Source organism: Anolis sagrei, chromosome 1 (assembly GCF_037176765.1).
Source record: "Anolis sagrei isolate rAnoSag1 chromosome 1, rAnoSag1.mat, whole genome shotgun sequence".
NCBI classification, from domain to species: Eukaryota; Metazoa; Chordata; class Lepidosauria; order Squamata; family Dactyloidae; genus Anolis; species Anolis sagrei.
The window spans coordinates 286,817,291-286,841,216 of NC_090021.1; the positions used below are offsets into that span (position 1 = coordinate 286,817,291).

Consider the following 23,926-nt stretch of genomic DNA (forward strand, 5'->3'; position numbering starts at 1 on the left):
GTTTAAAATCACACTGGAAAGAAAGGTATCAGTATTTTCTGGATTGTCCCTGACCACAAGTGATACTATAGTGGTGCTCTTATATGAGTTTCCTCTGGAAGCAAATTGCTCCCAGCAAACAGGAAAAGTAAAGTAGTATTAGGTATTACTTGCAGAAACGTTTCAGGCCTAATTTTTCACTCTCAAGGAAACAATAAAACAAAAACACCTGACATCTTTTTGTAAAAAGCTGCTTGAAGCATGTAAACCGCCCTAAGTTGCCTGCGGGCTGAGAGGGGTGATATATAAATACATAGTAAATAAATAAATAAAGGGTAATATTATAACACGGTAAATAACACAACAGAAAAAAATGAACCTTAAAAACATAATTATTAGTCTTGCTAATGAAGTACTAGACAGATTAATGAACTGAAAGTTCATCTGATAAGTCTATTAAGTAATTAGATTGAAAGTAATTCAAAGTATCCTAGCTCAAACACATTGAATTTATTTTTACCTGCAATGTGGTAGCTGAAGATTTAAAATGGGAGCATCACATCTGCATTTTAAGGAGTATGATTTTGATTTTGGGTGTGAATATTTGCAGTCCCAACAAGTATCTGTGCTATCTTGATTCAGTGATTGGGAAGGTTTCACATTATCTTCACTGCTCCAGCAGGTAGCCTCTAACTGTTCCAGATTTTTCTTGGCTTCAAGCAATTTTTGTTTTTTCACAATCCTCTCCAGATGCAGTTTAACCTTTTTCCGACTTAAATGTCTTTCTGCTTTCTTCAAAGAATATTTTCGTAAAAGTTCTAGCTGTACCAATTTCTTTCTGTTCTGCTCAGTTACAGAAGGGACAATTTCTGATTCCAAAATATTCTGGATTCCAGCTTCTGCATATGATTTGACTTCTGTCTGCACAGCAAATTCCCGGTGCTGCTGGGAAGTTAGGCGTTTCTTTTCATCAACAAGCCATTGCTGGGCTAGGAAAAAAACAAAAGAAAGCACAAAAACCTCGATGTCTGACCAGTTTTTATCATACTCCTAGTTAAATGAAAAGACAGGTAATTTATTTGCTAGAACAATCAACTCTCTAAATACTTTGCTGTGTGAGGCAGGCAAACAGGCACTGCAGCTAGACCGACCCTTTTGATTATGGTCCTTATCATACAACACTATGTGCATCCTGCTGTTGGTCTGCCTCAAAGCCCCAGCCCAAGATTTCCTCATCCCTAATTATTATGGATAAAATCTGTCAATTGGTCTTAATCCCGCACTATTCCTGTCAGAAAACTTGGTTCTGTAGTTCCACCATTCGGATCATAATTCCTGCCTTAATCAATTATTCACTGAAACTAATCTCGAAAAGAGAATGGAACACCAGCGAGGAAAATGGTGCTGAAGCAACTATTGTCTGGTGTGTGTTTGGGGGGTGGGGGTGGGGGAGAGATACGGGTCACATCTGCACTAGATAAATATAGCTGAGGGAGGAGGAAGGCTGTCTGAAAAGTGAGACTGAAAATTTGGCACAGACTTAATTAATAGCCTCAAATTAGCAGTTCTGAGATAGTCAAGAATATTTATTAGAGCAGGCCTGCACAACCTGTGGCCCTGCAGGTGTTTGGGACTCCAACTCCCTGAACCTCTAGCCAGATAGTTCAGTGGTCAGGAATTCTGGGAGCTGAAGTCCAAATCACCAAGTGGGCCACAGATTATGTAGGCCTGTAGAGTATTCACATATGCTTAAACGCATCGATGAAAACCCACACATTTAATAAAGGAATGTTAATTAAAACACTAGCTCCACATTAAGAATAATGAGTAAAAGAACATACAAAGTATAAAAAGGTAGATACTTGTTAGGGCACATAAGACATCAGTTGGCGAGTATGTTAACTGAAAATGCAAAGCATGAAGCTGATTGGTTGGGCCATGCCCAGGGAGCAAGCTGAGCCTGGTAGTTTTGGCAACAGTTACATGTTTAGGCTTAGCTGTGCAGGAGCTTGCAGAGAGGGACAGTTCTTGCTTCATAAGATGCTGGAAGGAGATCTTCCACATGGACGTGGAAAGACAATTTGAATCTCTCTCAAAGAACATTGTGTGAGTCAATGCAACTGTTCACATGATTGTATATATGTTGCTCTGAATTACAAAGAGTAAACGTTTTCTTCTTTACTGATCATCTGCGTGGCATATTTTTCTTTCTCTGGCAAGACAGTGTGTGGACTGAAAAAACATGAACTACATGTGATTTTCATTATGCCAACAAAACTGTATCCGTTGGCCAAAATAAGAATGGAAAATAAGGAAAGAGAGAGTGAACTTACTTTCTTTGATCTGCTGATTGATTACTGCTTGGTCATGTTCAAGTTCTTGCGCAGCTTTGATCTCACCATCCAAGATTTGCTGCTGTAATTCTTCAACATAAAGTTGCTGCTGTAGAATTTCTCTTTTCTGGAGAATCTCCTGGTTTTTCCGCGTTTGCTGGCATTCTTCGTGCACAGCCTCTCTCTGTTCACTGCTAGAAGATTTGACAAAGATCTTAAACAGGGAAAGCAACATATTTTTGTTACATTTCCCCTTAATCATATATATCTTTCCCTTTAATTCATATATATGTTTTGGAAGTATCTGTTTGTACAATGAAAGATTCAGGTATCAATGAAGGATGGCGAAGAAGATGACAGATTGAGGACAGGGCTCTGTGTATGTGCTTGTATGTGTGTGTGTGTGTGATGTCACAGTAAGGACAGAATTCTCATTGGAGGTATTAAATAAAAAAGGCTTAATAGCAACATCCTTATGCCATCCTTTCTGCTATTAACCACTTATAGCTGACTAAGAAAAAGGAAGCAGGGCCAACCAAGGGCAAGATGGATGGATGGTATCCTTAAAGTGACTGGATTGACCTTGAAGGAGCTGGGGGTGGTGACGGCCGACAGGGAGCTCTGGTGTGGACTGGTCCATGAAGTCACGAAGAGTCGGAAATGACTGAACGAATGAACAAGAACAACAAGCTGACTAAGATACGTTAAAATATGGCCCCTAATCCCATTAAGTATTGAGGCTCACTGTAAACAGAAATTAAAATGTTTTTTTCTTACTGGGGGGGGGTGTATTTTTCAATGCAAAGTTTCCTTTTCTTTCATTAAACATAGATTAATTTCCACACTAGAACATTTATTTTACTGATCTGACGTGAAAGAATTTTAACCGCTCAGGATCATAAGTACTTAGAAGTTCACAGGTTTTGTAGAATAGTATTAGCCAAACATACTCATATCAGCTGGAAACATTTGTCCCCATATTATTTCTGTAGTGACATTCTGTCAATAAATCACCAAGAGGGTGCACAATAAATACAAAATAAATAATAAAGCATCCCCCTGTCATTAAAATTAAACCTTAATACACTAATCACTTATTTTAATGCCTATCCTACTCCATTAAGAAAGGCTGAAGTGGATAAACAATGTAAAAGAGAAACATACAAAGCATGTTGTATATATTACAACATGCTGGCGGCAGCCAGATTACTAATCGGAGCAGGGTACAGGGAGCATTCAACTCCTCTGTTACATCAGCTCCATTGGCTGCCAATCTGCTACCGAGTACAATGCAAAGTGCTGGCTTTAGCCCATAAAGCCCTAAACGGTTCTGGTCCAATTTATCTGCTTATATGAGCCAGCTAGGAGGTTAAGATCATCGGGAGAGGCCCTGCTCTCAGTCCCGCCTCCTTCGCAGGTGGAACTGGTGGCCTTCTCCGTGGTGTCCCATCGACTATGGAACTACTCCCAAATGAAATCAAATCAGCCTCCTCCCTCCTGACCTTCGGGAAAAAACTAAAGATGTGGATGTGGGATCAAGTGTCTTCTAATGATTTTGACAATGTATTCTGTAGACTGGGTTGTTGTAGGTTTTTCGGGCTGTATGCATGTTCTAGAAGCATTCTCTCCTGATGTTTCACCTGCATCTGTGGCAGGCATCTTCAGAGGTGGTGAGGTTTGTTGGAAATTAGGAAAATTGGGTTTATATATCTGTGGAAGGCCCAGGGTGGGAGAAAGAACTCTTGTCTATTGGAGTTAGGTGTGAATGTTTCAGTTGGCCACCTTGATTAGCATTTGATGACCCGACAGTTTTTAGGTGTAGCTTGTTACTGCCTGGGAAATTCCTTTGTTGAGAGGTGATTATGTGTTCCTGATTGTTTCTTGTCTGGAGTTCCCCTGTGTTTGAGTTTTGTTTTTTTATTTACTGTTATAATTTTATAATTAATAAAATGTATAAATTTGCCTTCAGGGTATGTGTATACATGAATTTAATGTTTAAACTTGGGTCTAATCTCCAATAGTGCTCTATTATATACATGCAAATACAGGTATTTAAAAATCCAAAATACTTCTGGTTTCAAGCATTTCAGATAAGAGATACTCAATGTATACTCATCCCTGAATTACTTGAAGGCTATGAAACTTTTAGTGGCCAAAAACAACCCTATGCTCTGAAATCATGTATTCCTCTGTGGTTTTTTATATTCAGATACCTCCTCCTCTTAAAAGAAAAAAAAAGAAAATCAGCTTATTGTTGGAATTCAATCCCACACTGCCCAAGTCTCAAGTCCTCAATGAGGAGAAGTTCATTAGTGTTAGAATAGTCTGAGGATTTCCCTTCCCCTGTCTCCTGTATGACAGTTGGGAATGTATTGATTTCTTTTCTCTTCTCTGTTTCTGCTCTCATTCTGATTGGTTGTGTAAAATTGATACTTTTCTACTGCAAGTCTTTTTTTAAAAAATCTGACTTCTATTTCTCACATCTGAGTATGTGCTGTGTGCTTTGAGATCTCTCTCTGTGTGTGTGAGTCAGAGAGATGCAGTGCTTGGATGATTTTCCCTGTCTTGAAACCTTAGAAGAGATGGGTGTTAGAGTAGCTCAGACCCAGTTTATTTACCATTAAGAAATGAAGTTATTGTTTATTATTGTAAATAAACCTTTTGTGATTTTTTTAAAGATTGCACTCTGCCTCTTTTCCTGCCCAAGCTCTAATTTTTTTACAACCACAACCAATGGCACTTCACGCTCTGCTCGCTAATGAGCTCAATGCTCAACTTTAAGTATTCTGTTTGGTTTTTGGATGCTTTGCTATATTTTAAGATTGTTTCCCTAACGCTTATGTCCCACGAATCTCTGTACATCTCAACTGTTCAAAATTGATTAGAAAAGCTGCTTTTGTGATTTTGTTCTTTCTTTTATCGTATTTTATATTTTTTCCCAAAATAGAACTAGCCACTTAAACTAAATGCTTAACTTAATTAGGAATTAAAGTAGGGTTTAAAAAGTAATGAGACCAGCTCAAGGAAAAAAGAGAAAAGCTCTTTTGATAGCTGCTAAATTAGATATGTTTCATATGTGGGGGCTTCCAATTGCTGCAGGTTGTAAGTTGCCCTGAGTCCCCCTTTGGGGGTACAAATGTTTTAAATAAATGAAATAAATAAATATTATTAACCCTCAATTAGAACCCAATCCAGGCATGGGCAAAATTCGGTCTTTCAGGTGTTTTGGACTTCAACTCCCACAATTCCTAACAGCCTCAGGCCCTTTCCTTTCCCCCCTCAGCCACTTAAGAAAGGGGCCTGAGGCTGTTAGGAATTGTGGGAGTTGTAGTCCAAAACACCTGAAGGACCGAAGTTTGCCAGTGCCTGCCCCAATCCTTTGAACAGTAAAGCTATGGCTAACAAAAGATGTACTGCTGCATAAGAGTCCATTAATAGTCACTAAAATATAGCGGCTAATGACCTCTGCAAGATACGACAAGATCATAGGTCAAGCTTTGAAAAATAGTTTTATCAAAGTAATAGCACATAATTAGATTGGAATGACAGTGTGGCCAAGAACTACACCCTTTTCTCCCTTAGTGATCTATGCTCCATAAACAGAAAATTATCACATTTTTGTTTGCATTCAAGTATAGGAAATATTGGCTTTAATGCTTTTCCTTTTCCTAAATATAGTTATCTCAGCAGGTTCAAATACTTAAGGAAAAAAGAAGCATTTTCTACACAGTCAGAGCATTAGGACCACCGCAATAAAGAGACAGGTAATGAAGATTCACCCAACCGGACATTTACATCACACCGGTAATGTTGAATGTCTATCACTCCTCTACTGCAATAACACTAGAGGACTTGAAAATGGTAAGACCTGGTTCTTGTATGATTCAGTCCACAATCAATTATAAGATTAGAATAAATAAATAAATAAACAAACAAACATGAATACCAATGCTTAGATTACCATGATATATAAAGCTTGTTGGTTTTGTAGCTAACCAGCAGTAGAAACCTTTTACTTTTTACTACAAGTATCCCAAACAAAGAGGCATTTGAAGACAAACACAATAAATATTGGGTTGTTGTGAATATTCCGGGCTGTATGGCCATGTTCCAGAAGCATTCTCTCCTGATGTTTCATCTGCATCTATGGCAGTCATCCTCAGAGGTTGTGAGGTCTGTTGGAAACTAGGAAAATGGGGTTTATATATCTGTGGAATAATGTCCAGGGTCTTTGTCTGTTTGAGGTAGGTGCCAGCTAATCATCTCCCAACAAAGGATTCCCCAAGGCAGTAAGAAGCCAGATCTTTTAACTGCTGGGCCATTAAATGCCAATCAAGGTGGCCAGTTGAAACATTCACACGTACCTCGAACAGACAAGAGCTTTTTCTCCCACCCTGGACATTTGACAGATACATAAACCTCACTTGCTTAGTTTCCAACAGACTCCACAACCTCTGAGGATGCTTGCCATAGATGCAGGCAAAACGTCAGGAGAGAATGCTTCTGGAACATGGCCATAAAATCTGGAAAACTCACAACAACCCAGTGATTCCGGCCATGAAAGCCTTCGACAATACATAATAGATATTCTCCCATTCTAAAAGCAGGCCTCTGCATCACAAAATGCTCACATGTAGCTATTTATAAAAACACTCTTTTCCATATCCTGGAATAACTGTATCATATACTCTTAAATATCTGTATTCAAAGAATCTAAAAATGTACCCTCCTTTTACATTTCTACCTTCTCTCAAATTCAGTTAAAGCAGTGTTACAAGCAAAATGACTTCAACCTGGGAAAGAGAGGGCAACCCTCACTACCTCTGAGGATGCTTGCCATAGATGCAGGCAAAACGTCAGGAGAAAATGCCTCTAGAACATGGCCATATAGCTCGGAAAAACCTACAACAACCCAACCCTTTTTGGTTTCCCCAGTCCTAAATCTCTAAATAAGATATGCAAAACCAAGAGATGAATGAAGAGAACAGGTTGTCTTTATGAAACACAAAGAAACATTTTCACTAAATATAATACACAGTAACAGTAACAACATTAGTATTGACATTAAAAAAAACATGTTTTCTTTCTTTTTTTTAAAGTCCACTGACCTTATGTTGGAAACATTTTCAGCAGTATTTTAAAAGCTGGTTTGTTTTTCATCTTCTTTTATCACACATTAACTCTAAACTAAGCATACTAAATCAACCTTCTGCAAATCACATTTTCCCTGGGCTGTTTTGTCATCAGCTTCATGAGATCCTATTGTATAACTCCTTCCTCTCTCCCCAGAGCAGCTCTAAGGCTGGTGCAGAACCTGGCGGCTTCTACAGCATAATGCAGTTTCAGTAGCTATGGCAGCAACAGCCCGGTAATGAAGCTGGATATTTTGCTGCGAACATGAGAGGCTCAGAACACCAAACAAAAAGAAAAATATAGTTCATTAAAAAAATGGTTTCCTTGATTTTTAAAAGCAAAACCTTAAGCCAGGTCTGAAAATGCATTTCTTCTTAGTCATTCATTTTATTATTCAGTTTTCAGATTTAAACAATGGAAATAGGGAAGGTGAAAAGGGTTTGACAGAACTGCAAGTACCCCTGCAAATCACTGACGTGTGACACTTGAGAGTCCGAGTTAGAACATAACAAGCCAATACACTGATTTACGTTTCTCCAGCACATCTCCTCCCTAGCACATCTACCCAATCAAGAGGCTGTCTTTGATACTACACCATAACCTCATACTAACACACAGCAGCAGAGAACTACGGCAACTGTGCAGGACCACATATTTAATTTAACCCATAGCTCTATGGCTGTACAATACAGCTCTGAACAGAAATTGTTCTTTCTTAAAGCTGATTCTTTCTTATGAAACCATTCTGAGACAGTGCAGCCTGAATGTCTGACTCAGATTTCATTAAGAGACAAACAGAAGATTCAAAAGGTTGCTGTGAGTTTTCTGGGCTGCATGACTATGTTCCAGAAGCATTCTCTCCTGACGTTTCACCCACATCTATGGCAGGCATCCTCAGAGTTGTGAGGTCTGTTGGAAACTAGGCAAGTGGGGTTTGTCCAGGGTGGGAGAAAGAACTCTTGTCTGCTTGAGGCAAGTGTTAATGTTGCAATTGGCCAGCTTGATTAGAATTGAATAGCCTTGCAGCTTCAAAGACTGGCTGCTTCCTGCCTGGAGGAATCCTTTGTTGGGAAATGTTAGCTGGCCCTGATTGAATTGACTTAATATACAGGCTTGTATAAATATTCCCAATGGTAATTGCTTTTCTTTAATGCACACACATATATATGAAGCTTGCTGTTTTTAAGCAGAGAGGGCCTGCACACAGTACCCTAAGTGTATTGTTGAAGGCTTTCATGGCCAGAATCACTGGGTTGTTGTAGGTTTTTTCGGGCTATATGGCCATGTTCTAGAGGCATTCTCTCCTGACGTTTCGCCTGCATCTATGGCAAGCATCCTCACTACCTCTGAGGATGCTTGCCATAGATGCAGGTGAAACGTAAGGAGAGAATGCCTCTAGAACATGGACATATAGCCCGAAAAAAGCCTACAACAACCCAGTACCCTAAGTACCATCTGTATAAAAACTATCGGTCACATCCTGCATTATCAGAAGAACCTACAATGATTGAGCCGTTTCCATTATTGTAGCTATTTATAGCAATGCTCTCTCCCTCTTTGACCATTCAGTAACCAACCAAAGGGCTCCCAAGGCAATGCAAATCAGGGCACTGGGAAATGATGACGTCAGCACTATCTTGCTCAAAAGGGATACTGAGATGGGCAGTTGGAGACATCCCTCAGTGTCGTATTGCAGCTGCTCATCACAACCAGGAGAGTACTGCAGTCATTTCCCCCAGCAGTCCAGTATTGGTGGTCATCATATTTGGTCATCAACAACCTTCAAAATGAATCCTAAAAGTTACAGAATCCTAAGTCTGGGGTTACAATCTTGTAAATACTGAACAACGTGACAACCTATCTTTGTACATAAGTTCTCCCATAAATTAGTTCCAATGTGTGAAGAAGAAATATAACTCTTTTGGCATATCAGTCCACCTGAATAAATCTAGGAGCCTTGTCTCTGTGTTGGAATATAAACACACTGTCTTCTGTTTTAGAGCTGGCTGATACTTTTAGTCAAACTAGACTAGACCAGGCATGGGCAAACTTGGTCCCTCCAGGTGTTTTGGACTTCAACTCCCACCATTCCTAAGAGCCTCGGGCCCTTTCCTTTCCCCCCTCAGCCGCTTAAGGAAAGGGCCCGAGGCTCTTAGGAATGGTGGGAGTTGAAGTCCAAAACACCTGGAGGGACCAAGTTTGCCCATATCTGGACAAGACATACAAATTGTGGATGCTTTCAGCAAATGAGCTATTAGCCTATGGGACAAATATCTGGCCTCTTATTGATAGGGTCCTGCTCTCCATTGAAGAGTTTGAACCATTAATTAGTTGGTTAAAAAACACTCAATATTTAAAAGTACTAAAAATGACATGAGTTACAAAAATCTGACTTACATATGACTCATAGTTAAGAATGGGGTGAGACAACAGGAAATGAGAAGTAATCTACCCCTAGCAAGGGAAATTTACTCATGGAAGAGCTATCATGGGGAAAAAGATGTCTCCACTGAAGCTTTCTCACCCATCTGTATTCCCACAAGAAGCCACATTTTTCAAAATCCAATCATCATGGGGACAGAAAGTGAGGTGAAATATCTTGAATGGGGCACAGAAAGCAAAAGAACTGTTACAGGGATATTAACCCTTCCCTATGCTTGAACATATTTTTAGATGGAGTAACACTTAAAAATGTAACTGTTCAAAGTAACATAGCAATTAAACTTAAGAACAAATATACAGAACCTATCTTGTATATTAAGAGATTTAAATACGAATATACAATGACATTCAATGTATTGTCGAAGGCTTTCATGGCTGGAATCACTGGATTGTTGTAGGTTTTTTCGGGCTATATGGCCATGTTCTAGAGGCATTCTCTCCTGACGTTTCACCTGCATCTATGGCAAGCATCCTCAGAGGTAGTGAGGTCACTACCTCTGAGGATGCTTGCCATAGATGCAGGCGAAACGTCAGGAGAGAATGCCTCTAGAACACGGCCATATAGCCCAAAAAAACCTACAACAACCTATACAATGACGGCTGCTCAGAATAATTCTACTGTCTAAAATAACTTTTTAACCAATTAAGAGGAACACACATTTTAACAATTATTTCTAAGCTTGTATCAGAACAATAAACACTCAACACTACCATGTCAATTATAGACATGCTATATTATTATTATTATTATTATTATTATTAACTTTATTTGTACCCCGCTAGCATCTCCCAGAGGACTCGATGCGGCTTACACAGGCCGAAGCCCCAAAACACAATACAATAGAGAACGTAACATCACAATAACAAAGCAAATCAAACAATAAGCAAAATAACATAACACCACAATAGCTAAGCAAATCAAACAATAAGCAAAATAACGACAATGGCAGTACATCAAGACATTATTAAAAACTGGTTCGGCCAGCGCACTGGGGTACAAGGGTTAAAAGTGCTGAAGTGGCAGGAGGCACGTAGGGTTAAAAGTGCGGTGTGCAGCGACAATTAGTTATGCTAGGGTGCTACTAGGACTTGGGGTGGGGATTCCTAGTCTGGGAAGGCACAACGGAACAGCCAAGTTTTTAAATTCCTTCTGAAAACGGCTAGAGTGGGGGCCTGTCTGAGATCTTTTGGGAGGGCGTTCCAAAGTCAGGGGGCCGCCACAGAAAAGGCCCTGTCCCGTGTCCCCACCAAGCGCGCTTGCGACGTGGGTGGGATCACGAGCAGGGCCTCTCCAGATGACCGTAGCGAGCGTGTGGGTTCGTAGATGGTGATGTATATCAATTTGTTTGTAGATCACTACACTGTTAAGAAAAAATACACTCAGCACTACCATTTCAATTATGGTCATGCTAAATCAATTTGTTCATAGATCACTACAAGGTTAAGAAACAAGTAAAAATGCAATGATGGTTTTGAAACTTTTAAATAGTAAAATGAGAATCCAGATAAGTGCAATTTTCACTCATTCAAATCCTTGTTTACCTTTTTATTTCAGGTGGAGAAAAACTATAGGAAAGTGAAGGGAAATTTCCATCCAAATCTAGCCATTCAAGAGATCGACAATTCACCACAGAAGACTCACTTACCTATGTTTTTTAAAAGAGAAATTAAAAAATAGAAAAGGGGTTAAGTAAAAAAGTAGATGAACAAACTAATCTGCTTTATCGGTGTACTAAAGAATATTTTTGTTGTTTTCATGTACTTTCATAACAATGTCCACATTTGGTAGCCACATAGCACAGATTTTCTTTATTTAGAGGAGGTTTCTCCTGCCTTCAGAATACAATTTGTCCAAGGCAGTAGTTCTTAACCTGTGGGTCTCCAGGTATTTGGGCCTACAACTCCCAGAAATCCCAGCCAGTTTACCAGTTGTAAGGATTTCTGGGAGTTAAAGGTCAAAACATCTGGGGACCCACAGGTTGCGAACCCCTGAACTAAGGTATCTTTTGGGTTTCCATGGCTGAGCAGAAATCTGAATCTGGTCTCCCGGAATTGTATTATATCCTTTGCCCCAGAAAACCTTGAATCTGAGGTTGTATGCATCCTCCTCAGCTTAAGTGGCTGAGAGGGAAAAAGAAAGGGCCTGAGGCCGTTAGAAATTGTGGGAGTTGGAGTCAAAAACAACTGGAGGACCAAAGTTTTCCCATTCCTGATTTAGAAGGTATCCAGAGCTAAGACCAACAAATGGTGTGACAGAAAGTAAGACTGCAGCTTTTCATCACAAACTTCCTTCAGATATATATATATATATATATATATATATTCTCTTGATAACAAATAATCCACAAAATACTCTGCTCCATGTATATGTATGAAAAACACTAATAACATTAATAAATAATGAAGCAATTATAAAAGAAAAATGTAACACACTCTGAACTTACTGATCGTCTTTGCCGTAAAATTGCAGCCTCGGCTGGGTGGTTGAACCTAAATTTGTGAGCTTTCCCCAAAATAATAACAGCTCCTAAAATAACAATGAAGAAAGATAAATGGAAGACAAAACAGTATTGTTATTGTGCTGTTTTATCATGTAAAAGCACCAATCTTTGCATTAATACTTTGCATTCTGAACACCGCTTTCACAATGTAGATGCTTTCCATTTCACTCTTTCATTAGAAATTTCTAAACCCACTTCTGGGTGAGGGCTAATATCTGGTTGATTTTCTTGTGCGAGAACTGCAATAATATTTAAGTGGCATAATAAGCTGGCCAGAAAGCTTATCCAGAAGGAGCAAATCTCCTTCTGGATAAGGAGAGAGTGTGAGATCAGCCACATGTCCCCAGAATGCATACGCTTTGTAAGGAGACCACAAAAACTGCAGTGGTCAAAAGCAATTTGAACATGGGCAGAGAGTTCCACTGCTGAACAGTTCTTCCTAATGTTCAGGTTGAATCTCCTTTCCTGTAGTTTGAAGCTATTGTTCCATATCCTAGTCTCCAAGGAAGCAGCAAACAAGCTTGCTCCCTCCTCCCTATGACTTCCCCTCACATAGTTATACATGGCCATCATGTCTCCTCTCAGTCTTCTCTTCTGCAGGCTAAACATGACCAGCTCTTTAAGCTGCTCCCCATAGGACTTGTTCTCCAGACCCTTGATCATTTTAGCCACCCTCCTGTGGACACCTTCCAGCTTTTCGACATCTCCCTTCAATTGCGATGCCCAGAATTGGACACAGTGTGATTCCAGGTGTGGTCTGATCAAGCTAGAATAGAGGGCAGTATGACTTCTCTGCATCTAGACACTATACTCCTATTTATGCAGGCCAAAAATCCCATTTGCTTTTTAAGATGCTGCATCGCATTGTTGGCTCATGCTGAACTTTTTGTCCACGAGGACTCCAAGATCTTATTCTCATGTACTACTATCGAGCCAGGCATCCCCCATTCTGTATCACTATGAACTATTTAATTTGCAAGTGAAGAGAGTATATCTGATTGATTGTTAGATTGGAGCCTTTTTACAAGATTTAAATTTAAAAGTACAAAATTCAGTAAGAGTTATAAATAAAAATATGGGGCAGTAATTTTGAAAATTAATTCATGCAGTAAATGTAAACTATGATCCTAAGATTAATTATTTTATGGCATTTGGACACCATTCCCAAATTTTACCACATGGGAAAGTTTGGCTGATAACAGTATTATGGTGAAAGTCATAAAATAAAATTTACCTTGTGATAAACGGATAGAATCTGTGACTTCATGACCATTCACAATACAATGTGCTTCCTGAAGAGGCTGCAAAGTCACAATCCCGTGCTGGTTGTCTACAACACAATGGTCCTTTTTGATCCACTGACCCTGTAACACTGACAAAACATAAAATTTCTTTTGTACTTAATTGTTGAAATTTATTTCAACTCCATTTATTTTTGTTGGATAAAACTCTTGTGCATATCTTGATAAATTTATTTTTCAGCTGTTATTGTAATTATTATAAATGTATACACTGTTTAAAATAATGTAAGCAATTCATTGGAACTTTCAAATGACAAGGCCCTATGAGGTACTTTCCAAGCAAAGGGCCTCAGGCAAATACTTCAAAAATTGTTTGCCATACAGTATTTTCCTTTAAAATATCCAATAATCAGTTTATGAATGAAGTAAATTGATTCCAAAGACACATTTACTGCTCTGTCAAGTTTTCTCATAGCAGCTGTGGAACAAATTGTGTACCCTGACAAATGCTTTAATAAGTAAAAGGAATGGAAACACACATCTTCAAAGCAAAAACTAGCCATGCAACCCCAATGAAGTGCAAGAGGAGTATGTGTCGCAATCTCTGTGCTGTCCACAAGTCAACACTGGTTTCATTATTCAATTTGATCACTTCTTCCCTGCTTCAATAGGCTTTAAACTCTACCAATTTGTCACAATCACAACCAAGAGCTTCCCAAATATACATGTACTGGCAATCAGACGAACAGTTCCCTTTGGGAAGCAAGCAACAAACAAGGAATTCACAGTGGCCACCTTTCACATAATCAATGCACAGAACATATAAAAGTGGTCTCAAGACATCAAATGTGCCAATAGGTTTTAAAATACATATAGAAGCATGCCCCTTCTCACTTGCACAGGATCACGTGTTCCTTTTTCTGGAGGGCAAAGCTTCACAATAGAACCAGTCCAAGAAAGCCTGCTTCACGCACCTGCCTACCTTCTATAGTATACAAAATATCCCTATTATTTCCATGTCACTTTGGCCCTTTTTGTTGAAAACAAAGTGTTTTTTACACGAACAAGTTTTTTTTCCCTCCACACCATTTTTCAGAAATACACCCAGAATTTTTTTCCTGCAAAAGTTGTGGAGTTTTGCACAAAATCCCAGAGTTTTGAACCAAAGAAGGTTGATTTCTGCACAGAACAAAGTTCCACAACATTCTGGAATATGTGATGCTACAACAAAACAATGTAATATTCTCCCTTCTGTGTAATTAAGAATAATAATAATACAATTCATTTATATTCCGCTTTATCTCCCCAGAGGGACTCAGAGTGGATTACAGTACCATATAAGGCAAACATTCAATGCCTTTTTACACAATAAACAACAACATACAATACACAAATAAGGTAAAGGCCTTCCTGTTTTCCATCTCCAGCATCTGGAGGCGATGCTCAACTCCAGCCATGGGGGGAGGTGCTCTTGTTCCATTTTCCATGACGAAGAGCCTACTGTCCTTTTTTGCAGGCATGTCTGCATGAGGCGCCCTTTTACCTCCTCACTGAGGTGGTCCCTATTAATCCACTCACACTGTATGCTTTCAACTGCTAGGTTGACAGAAGCTAGGACTGACAGTCTGGAGCTCACCCTGACTCGCAGCTTCGAACTGCCAATCATATGGTCAGCAATTTTTTCCTGCAGCTAGTGGTTTTAACCGCTGTGCTAATGCTTCCTGACTGGATTTCCCAAGCATACAGAAACGCAGGAAAAACATGTCAAGTATTCTTTTTAGCCCTGTAACACGCATAGCCCTCATAAGCCTGGGCAGCATGGAAAGAGGAAATGGGCGTTTGTTGTAGTCCTCAATATTATTCTGCAACATCTTGGGGGTTTTCTTGTAACTCTTACCGATATCCTGCTCCTGGTTTGAATCACTTCTCCCAATTTTGGTTCTACCTTCCTAGAAAAATAAAATAAAAAAACAGTAAATACAGTACTTTTTGAAAAGGATTCAGTATATTTTTATATTTTTCATGGTACAGGTTGTTTTTCTTTTTAGCATGGTGGGCAGGGGTGGGAAATTAGGAAATAATATCACTACCAATCTCAAAGTTTCAGCATAATGTAATAACCTGTAATTTCTGATTTAAAGCAGTTAAAAAATCCTAGTTGAATAATTGGTGAACTATGAACTTAATGTGTTGTCGAAGGCTTTCATGGCCAAAATCACTGGGTTGCTGTAGTTTTCTAGGCTCTGAGGATGCCTGCCATAGATGTGGGTGAAACATCAGGAGAGAATGCTTCTGGAATATGGTCATACAGACTGGAGAACTCCCAGCAACCCTATGAACTTGATGTTGTGTAAAAATACTGGCATTTTCTTGTGCAGGCACTTCTGATAAATATGATCAGAAAATAATGGGAAACTAGTAAACATTTTTCTTTTCTTTCTGCAAGTATGGATATATACAGCTACAAGCAGCAACTGGGAATGCCCTGCTACTCAGCTCCATATAATCCTTATCACAGCTCAGCATTCAATACCAAGAGCACATTGTGGCTTCCTCTAAATTGGAATGTAATTGTGTATTTATCTAAGAAGAAATAAATAAAATATTCCAGCACTTGCATTAGAATACATCACCCTGAAAGTTGCTATCTGAATAAATATAAAACACAAGGTATAGCAAGTATTGAAGAATATATTTTTCAATAGATAGCACACATTATTCCTTCAGTATAATTAGATACAAGATTTCAAATCTATGTTTTGAGTTGAGATTGTAATTATCACTCACTGTCTCAATGCACAGCTATATTTTCAGTTCAAAAGAAGGTACCATTCGATACGGAAAGTCTTTTTATGGTCAGGATGCTAATTTATTATACATATACCCTAAATCAGCTTCTTAAAAAGACACAATAAAACAATGTTGGAATTATAGTCTGGCACAAAATGCACATTTCATCTTTAATGCAATCAATAAGAACTTCCAAAGCAATCTTAAATTACACACTGGGTTGCAGCTTTCATCTTCGTTTATTTCCCTTGTACTGAAAGTGTATAATGCATCAATATCTGATGTCGCCAGAGAACGGAAGAAATTATTCTTGGCTATTGTAAATTAAAAGCTAAAAATAATGCAGAAAAGATATCTATACTTTTGGAATAACAGAAGTGAAGACAGAGCAGAGTGAAATAATAGGATTATTAATGTAGCAATTACTAGCGAGTTACAGCAAAGACAAGGCAGATCCTATTTGAAAGGCAAGTCAAGCATCAGATCCTGGAGAGGCTCACAGTGGTAGGATCTACCTTTCCACAATAGATGGTTCCCTTCTGAGTCTCTATTGGAAAATAGTGCTATATGTGCCACAAAGACTGTCTTAGGCTTCTTGAACTAGTCCACTGCCTTCAAGCATGGTAGAACATGCTGTCCCATCATAATTGTTGAGATGGGATTCAACTGTCAGTCTATACACAGATCAGGAAGGAGGAAATGGTGCCCACTTGATAGAGATGGTTTTGTTCATATGTCTTGTTAGTAACGGTAAAGCTTTCCCCTGACTCTGGGACTCATGTCCAACTCTGGGAAGTGGTGCTCATCTCCATTTCTAACCCAAAGAGCCGGCATTGTCCATAGACACCTCCAAGGTCATGTGGCCAGCATGACTGCATGGAGCACCATTCGTTTCCCCCCGAAGCACTACCTATTGATCCACTCAAATTTATATGCTTTTGAACTGCTAGGTTGGCAGAAGCTGGGCCTAATAGTGGGAGCTCACCCCACTCCCCAGATTTGAACCACCAACGGTCAGCAAATTCAGCAGTTCAGCAGTTTAACCCACTGTGCCAACAGGAAGGCCTATTATGCCTAGTTAGGAAAGTATTATTTCTGCTAACATACTTTTCAAAAAGGGATGGGCTAAAAAGTAAACATTTTAATTTGCTTCTGCCTATGTACTTTTATGGGCAGGGTCTACAGCGGGCATGGGCAAACATTAGCCCGCTTAAGCATCTGAGGGGAAAAAGGAAAGGGTCTGAGGCTGTTAGGAATTGTGTGAGTTGAAGTCCTAAATATCTGGCGGGCCAAAGTTTGCCCATGCCTGATTTCACTTTGCTTTTATTATAAAATAGGTAGCACTATATCAATACAACCTGAATATCATTTTCTTTATCATTCATACAAAATGGCAAGGCAGAATTTTGGCTAAATATGCAGAACACTGGCTCCCCTTTATTCACAAACAGAGGGAACGCCTATCCCCAATAGAGAGAAGGGGAACTGTGTGCAGATATATATGTTCTGCTTGACATGGAGCACTGCTAACACGAAGGCAGGTATAAAACCATAAATGTGAAGTTTGTTTCCAAAAGATTCCAAATCCATCTGAACCAATTTGATAGTAATCGCAAAAAAAATGTGCTGAGGATTCTTTTGCTATAAAATGCAATTTTCCAAGCCCAGTAGCAAAATGACTGGATAAATTTTGATGGTTTTGATCTGTACATAATATTCTACTCCTAGCCAACAATGTGCTTCCATCTAAAACTTGTTTTATAATACTACTACTACTACTCATAATAATAATAAAATAATAACACTTTATTTATATTCCACCCTTCTCCCCAAGGGAACTCAGAGTGGATTACAACATATGCACAAACAGAGGCAAACATTCAGTGCCTTGTTACAAATGGAAATACAGTGAAACACAAACAGAAAAAGGCTTCTCCTTTCATTTATAGCTTTGGAGGTGGTTCTCATCTCTAGCTCTGGGGGAGGTGTTTTTCTTGTTTTCTCTGTCTCCGAGGAGCCTGCATTGTCGTAAACATCTCCTGGTCATATGGCCAGAAAGACTGCTTCAATTGTTTCTTTGCCTTTTCCCGTTGAAGCTATACCTGTTTATCTACTCACATTAGCATGTTTTCAAACTTGATAGGTTGGCAGGAGCTAGAGTTGACGGTGGGAGCTCATCCCATCATGTGGATTCGACCTGCCAATCTTCAGGTCAGCAGTTCAGTAGGCCAAGGGTTTAACCCATTGCTTTACCACGGCCAAATTTTTCATTTATATAATTTTTGGATTTGGGACCTTTTGGAAACAAACTCAACAAATTGTCACTGCACTTTCATTGGAGGTACAAGCCAATGGAAAAAAGGAAAAAGAGGGACAAAAATGTACAATAATGCATATTTTTCAGAGCTAACATTTTATTTATCTTCTCTCTCCTTAAATCCTGCTTTTACAGCATTGCTATCATGTAGCAGTAAAATATAGGAAAGAAAAGCATAGAGATCACACATTTCTATTCAGATATCAGCCAGCACGCCAATGTCTTAAATCAAGAAATAGTTTTTAAAGATCTACAGAGATACTTGCAGGATCACCTCAGTAAGCGAGAGTCCAAAATAGGCAGACTAAAATTTGGAACCTGAAACAGTGGCTGATACCGGATGAGAGACACCCCCCCCCCCCAACCGGGCACACGGAAGACTGGATTACTTGGAAGGCGCTGAATGGACTGCGCTCTGGCACTACGAGATGCAGACCTAATCTTAAGAAATGGGGCCACAAAGTGGAGTCCATAACATGTGAGTGTGGAGAAGAGCAAGCCACAGACCACCTACTGCAATACAGTCCGAGCCCTGCCACATGCACAATGGAGGACCTTCTTACAGCAATACCAGAGGCACTCCAAACGGCCAGCTTCTGGGCAAAGGAAATAATGCCAGATTTTAAACTTTGTTTGTGGGGTTTTTTTTAAATACATTATAATTGTAGTCTCACCTTGCTTCTGACACAATAAATAAAAATATCTGCACCTCTATTCAAAGTGCCCTAAAGGTTTCCTTTCCTTTGGAAAGGCAGCACTGTGTCTATGAAAAAAGAAAATATTAGCATTTTACCTTCTTTCTCCTCAGATGAAGGTAACAGAGAGACCTGAATCTAAAAAAGGCAAAGCATTAAGAAAAGGGAAAGCAGCATCTAGGAGCAAAGAAAGAGGGGCACGTTGTTAGTACAATGTAAATGAAACAGACAAGAGGGCTTAGTAAGTCCTGCTGGTAAGCATGCAAACAAAGCTACCATCTATCATTACAGAAATGAGCAATGAGCAAAAGTAACCAGTCTGCTATGCCTGCCATTCTTGCTACTGTGTCAAAGACTGAGTGATTACCTTGTAACCACAGATATCTTGTAGTCTTCACAACCTAAAAATAGAATAAGCATTTCGAAAAGGCTCTATTTCTCCTTCAAATGGGACACTTTTGGAGATATATGTTATCTGAGCAAATACACCAACAGTTAAAACATGTTCAGCCATGACATTTGGTACGGCTACAACTTAAAGATGAAGAAAGACCACAAATCAGAGGAAAATGAATACCAACTTCATTTCAGTTTAAGAAGCAACAAGACTGAATAGGAGGTCTGCAGGGTTTATCTGAAATTGCATATCACGTCTTACCAGTTTAAATGAGATTATACTCATACAGTACTTTTTAAAATGAAAATTAGTTTAGAAATAACAGAATATGATGTGTTTACATATATACCTGTGTATGCTGAACACATGAAGGTTGTGAGTAAACCAAATAAATTATTTTTGTCCGAATCTAGTTCATTTTTGTTTCCTGAGTGCATGATATAAAACTTGTTGTTTTATGGGAGAGTCTATATGTTTTTGGGAACTGAAAAACACGTCTGAAGCACTGCTGTTTCTTATGCACTGGCAAAATCTCTGTTTTCCTAACAGATCAGAGATAACAGGTTTTTCAGTCTAACACCTGAAACCACTGTCTAGCGTAATTACATCTGGTCATATATGACAAAAGATTCTACTCTAAAGGGTTTTTGGCTCTTCTCTAAAAGGTCGTGCTTTTCTAAAAAAAAAAAGGTTATGATCTCCAAAAGGTGTTTTCACTAAAGGTTATGAATGCCATTTCCCAAAAATATAAGGTTATTGTTATATGAAAGAGAAAACTAACACCCGTATAGCAGCAGACTTTGAACATATACATACAGAGTATGCAAAACCACTAGGATTTCAAACATGATCACTAGTACAGTAAAAATACTAATATAAAAAAACTGAAACAAATGTATTTGGTGGTCATTGGAAAAATAACTCCACTGAGCAATACAGTTGTGTACAATAAACTACTGAAAAGTTTACCATTATTAAAAATGTGGCTGTAGATCCACATTTATTACTAATCCTTGGTATTGCATTACATTATTGAGAAATTCATTTGCTGAGCTCCTTCCTAAAAACCTGCATTTCCTTTTGCATGGCAATGATTAAGAACAAATTACATTCCTCCTTTTTGTTTACCAGACATGTTGATCAAAATACTAGATCAAAAGACACAACTTAGTGGGTGACATTGATCTCTCAACACTTGATCCAATTCTGCAATTATTTAACTGTGCAATTAATTCCTCTCATCTCACATTTGTTAAATTTTATGTTCTTTCAAAACATGCACATCCCTCTTCTTTTTATGCTTATTTTTACTCCACAGAACTAGTTATAAACATTTGAATATTTAAAAACCCCAATACGTGGATTTTATCTCACCCTGAGATGATAAAGCACAACTCCAGTACTAAGGATATCATCATCCATGGCCATTAAATGAGGTAAACTGGAGTCTATCACCACTCCGGCCTTTTTCTTATTGATATCCACACTGTATTCTTCCATGATAGCTTTCTTGTTAATCCACTTATCTGTCCAGTCTTTGGTCAGCTGCTCAATCTTTGGGAATGGTAAACAGAAAATGTAATGCTTGTTACAACAGAGTAATGCGACAGCCTTCTTAAAACTTCAAGTAAGCAATAAATTATACAGGGAACAAATTATTATGAGGCTGTTGTGCCTATCATCATGCTTATGATTGTTGTGACGTAAAGGCAAAAAGCTTAGGTCCATAGCAACCAAATTGGACAGACAACATCTGGAATATTGTGTCCAATTTTGGGCACCGCAATTGAAGAGAGATGTTGACAAGCTGGAATGTGATCAGAGGAGTGCAACTAAAATGATCAAGCGTCTGGAGAACAAGACCTATGAGGAGCGGCTCAAAGAGCTGGGCATGTTCAGCCTGCAGAAGAGAAGGCTGAGCGGAGACATGATGGCCATATATAAATATGTGAGGGGAAGTCATAGGGAGGGAGGAACAGGCTTGCTTCCGGCTGCCCTGGAGTCCAGGACACAGAACAATGGCTTCAAATGGCAGCAACATTAGGAAGAACTTCCTGACTGTGAGAGCTGTTCAGCAGGGAAACTCTCTGCCCAGGAGTGCGGTAGAGGCTCCTTCTTTGGAGGCTTTTAAACAGAGGCTGGATGGCCATCTGTCGGAGGTGCTTTGAATGCAATTTTCCTTCTTCTTGGCAGGTGGTTGGACTGGATGGCCCACAAGGTCTATTCCTACTCTAGAATTCTATGATTCTAAAATAATGGTAGGGCAGATGCTCAGGTATTTTGATCCATTCAGAAAAGCAAATTAGTGAGACTGAAAACCCATTTTGGAATCAGAAGGCTGGAAAAAAAACCAGACTGAGATTCTGTTGATTCCTTGTGTCACAAAATCACTACTGAACTAGAAGATAAAGTCATGTGTGATGGTGATATCGTAATGAAGATGAACCCATTCTAGCCATTTATTTCCCTCACAAGTGGCAACAGTGGTGCAAAACGTAAGGTGTGGGATTCATATTTCCTGACTGATCTGGCATATTACCTCTTTTTTATCCAAATGCATTCTAGGATCACTTTCCACAGGAAACTTTGGAACAGTTTATACAAATCTGCCCTGACAGAGATGAATATCATAATGATCGCAACATAGGAAAAATTGTGAAACTCACCTTAATTTCATTCTGAAGGACTAATTCTGTTAGATTCCCTTCTTTATCATCACTCCAGGATGGACTAGCATTCCTCTGTTGAAAATGTTTTTGAAGAGAACTATGTTTTAATGTTCAGGATGAAAACAAGTCACATGACTTTTAGGAGGTGAACCTGAGAGATGATAACTATAATTCTAGAATTAAGCTACATGAGATCATTGTTCTGGAACAGTCTGATCTTGTCTAGGAACAGAAATAATAATAACTTTATTTTTATATCCCATCATCATCTCCCCGAAGGGACTCGGGGCGGCTTACATGTGGGACAAATGTCCACAAAAACATAAAAGCTAAGCAATCCATAAAATAAAACACACTAAAATAGAAATATCATAAAATACAACAGCCAGAATAAAAACATATTAAACATGGCAAAATAAAACAGAGTGGATTGGAGCTCCTATCAGACCACATTCAACATAAACCAAGAACCAGATTTCTAAGATGGACCTGGCTAAGCTATACAAGGGCTGGGCAGGGGTAGTGCAAATAGCAAACCATAGGGCCAGGGCTGTGGATAAAGTGCAAAAAGAGTACTTCTAATGGCCTAGGGACTCAGCATATATGGCTAGGGAATAATTGTTCTCAAAAGCTAGCTGGAACATCCAGGTTTTCAAATCCCTACAAAAAGTGGACGGAGTGAGGCACCACCACCGAGAAGGCCCTTTCCCTCATCACCACCAACTGTGCTTGTGACAGTGGAGGGCCTCTCAGGCAGATCTTACAGCCCACACCGGTTTATAGGGGGAGATGCGGTCACGAAGATAGCCAGAGCTCGAACAATTTAGGGCTTTGTAGGTCATAACCTGCATCTTGAATTGGGCTTGGAAACTTATCAGCAGCCAGTGGAGCTGCATTATAGAACGTGATTAACATTTGCTGTCATGTGCCAAAAAAAATCTGGCCTTTGATAATGGAAGGAACACAGTATTCATGCCAATAGATTGAATTAAAGCTTTAAACATCAACTTTATCGTTCTGTTTTAACAAGCAAGCCAAATGATTATTTAGCCAGCAAACGTAATATTCTGTATTATGCAGGAAGATTATGAGCCAAATGCAAGGAACTGTAGACTATGTAATTAATGATATCAATTGAACTTTAGTTTTTTTTTTAATTTTTTAAAAAATTAAACTTTTAATTAACATCTAGTATTCAACCTATTTAGTAACAGGAAGGATCACTAATGCCAAGGGACTTCCTTCTGTAGGCAGGAAGTTGCAGGTTCATTTTCTTAAATTTCAATTATTTGAATTTACACTTTAAATAATTCATTACTCATATGATGGGAAAGATTTTTGAAAGCGACTGCCAGTCAGAGAGCTGAATAATAGACCCTAAAGTTTGAGTTGATATAAGGCACTTTTCTACATTCCTAGTAAGATCAGA

At 38.9% G+C, this 23,926-nt stretch overlaps 1 protein-coding gene across 3 annotated transcripts in view; it reads right to left on the minus strand.

Moving 5' to 3' along the window:
• The window catches only part of STARD9 (StAR related lipid transfer domain containing 9), a 118,464-nt gene that overhangs the window by 27,103 nt on the left and 67,435 nt on the right, over positions 1-23,926 (minus strand). For 2 of the 3 annotated variants that reach the window (XM_067462822.1, XM_067462821.1), the window contains 8 exons: positions 22,495-22,569; positions 21,203-21,382; positions 15,527-15,578; positions 13,623-13,760; positions 12,332-12,414; positions 11,430-11,533; positions 2,313-2,506; positions 500-968 (listed from right to left, as the gene is read on the minus strand). In XM_067462822.1, coding sequence (XP_067318923.1) covers positions 500-968; positions 2,313-2,506; positions 11,430-11,533; positions 12,332-12,414; positions 13,623-13,760; positions 15,527-15,578; positions 21,203-21,382; positions 22,495-22,569 — 1,295 coding nt within the window. The remainder of the gene's footprint in view (positions 1-499; positions 969-2,312; positions 2,507-11,429; positions 11,534-12,331; positions 12,415-13,622; positions 13,761-15,526; positions 15,579-21,202; positions 21,383-22,494; positions 22,570-23,926) is intronic. The other variant, XM_060760987.2, reaches the window with a different exon arrangement.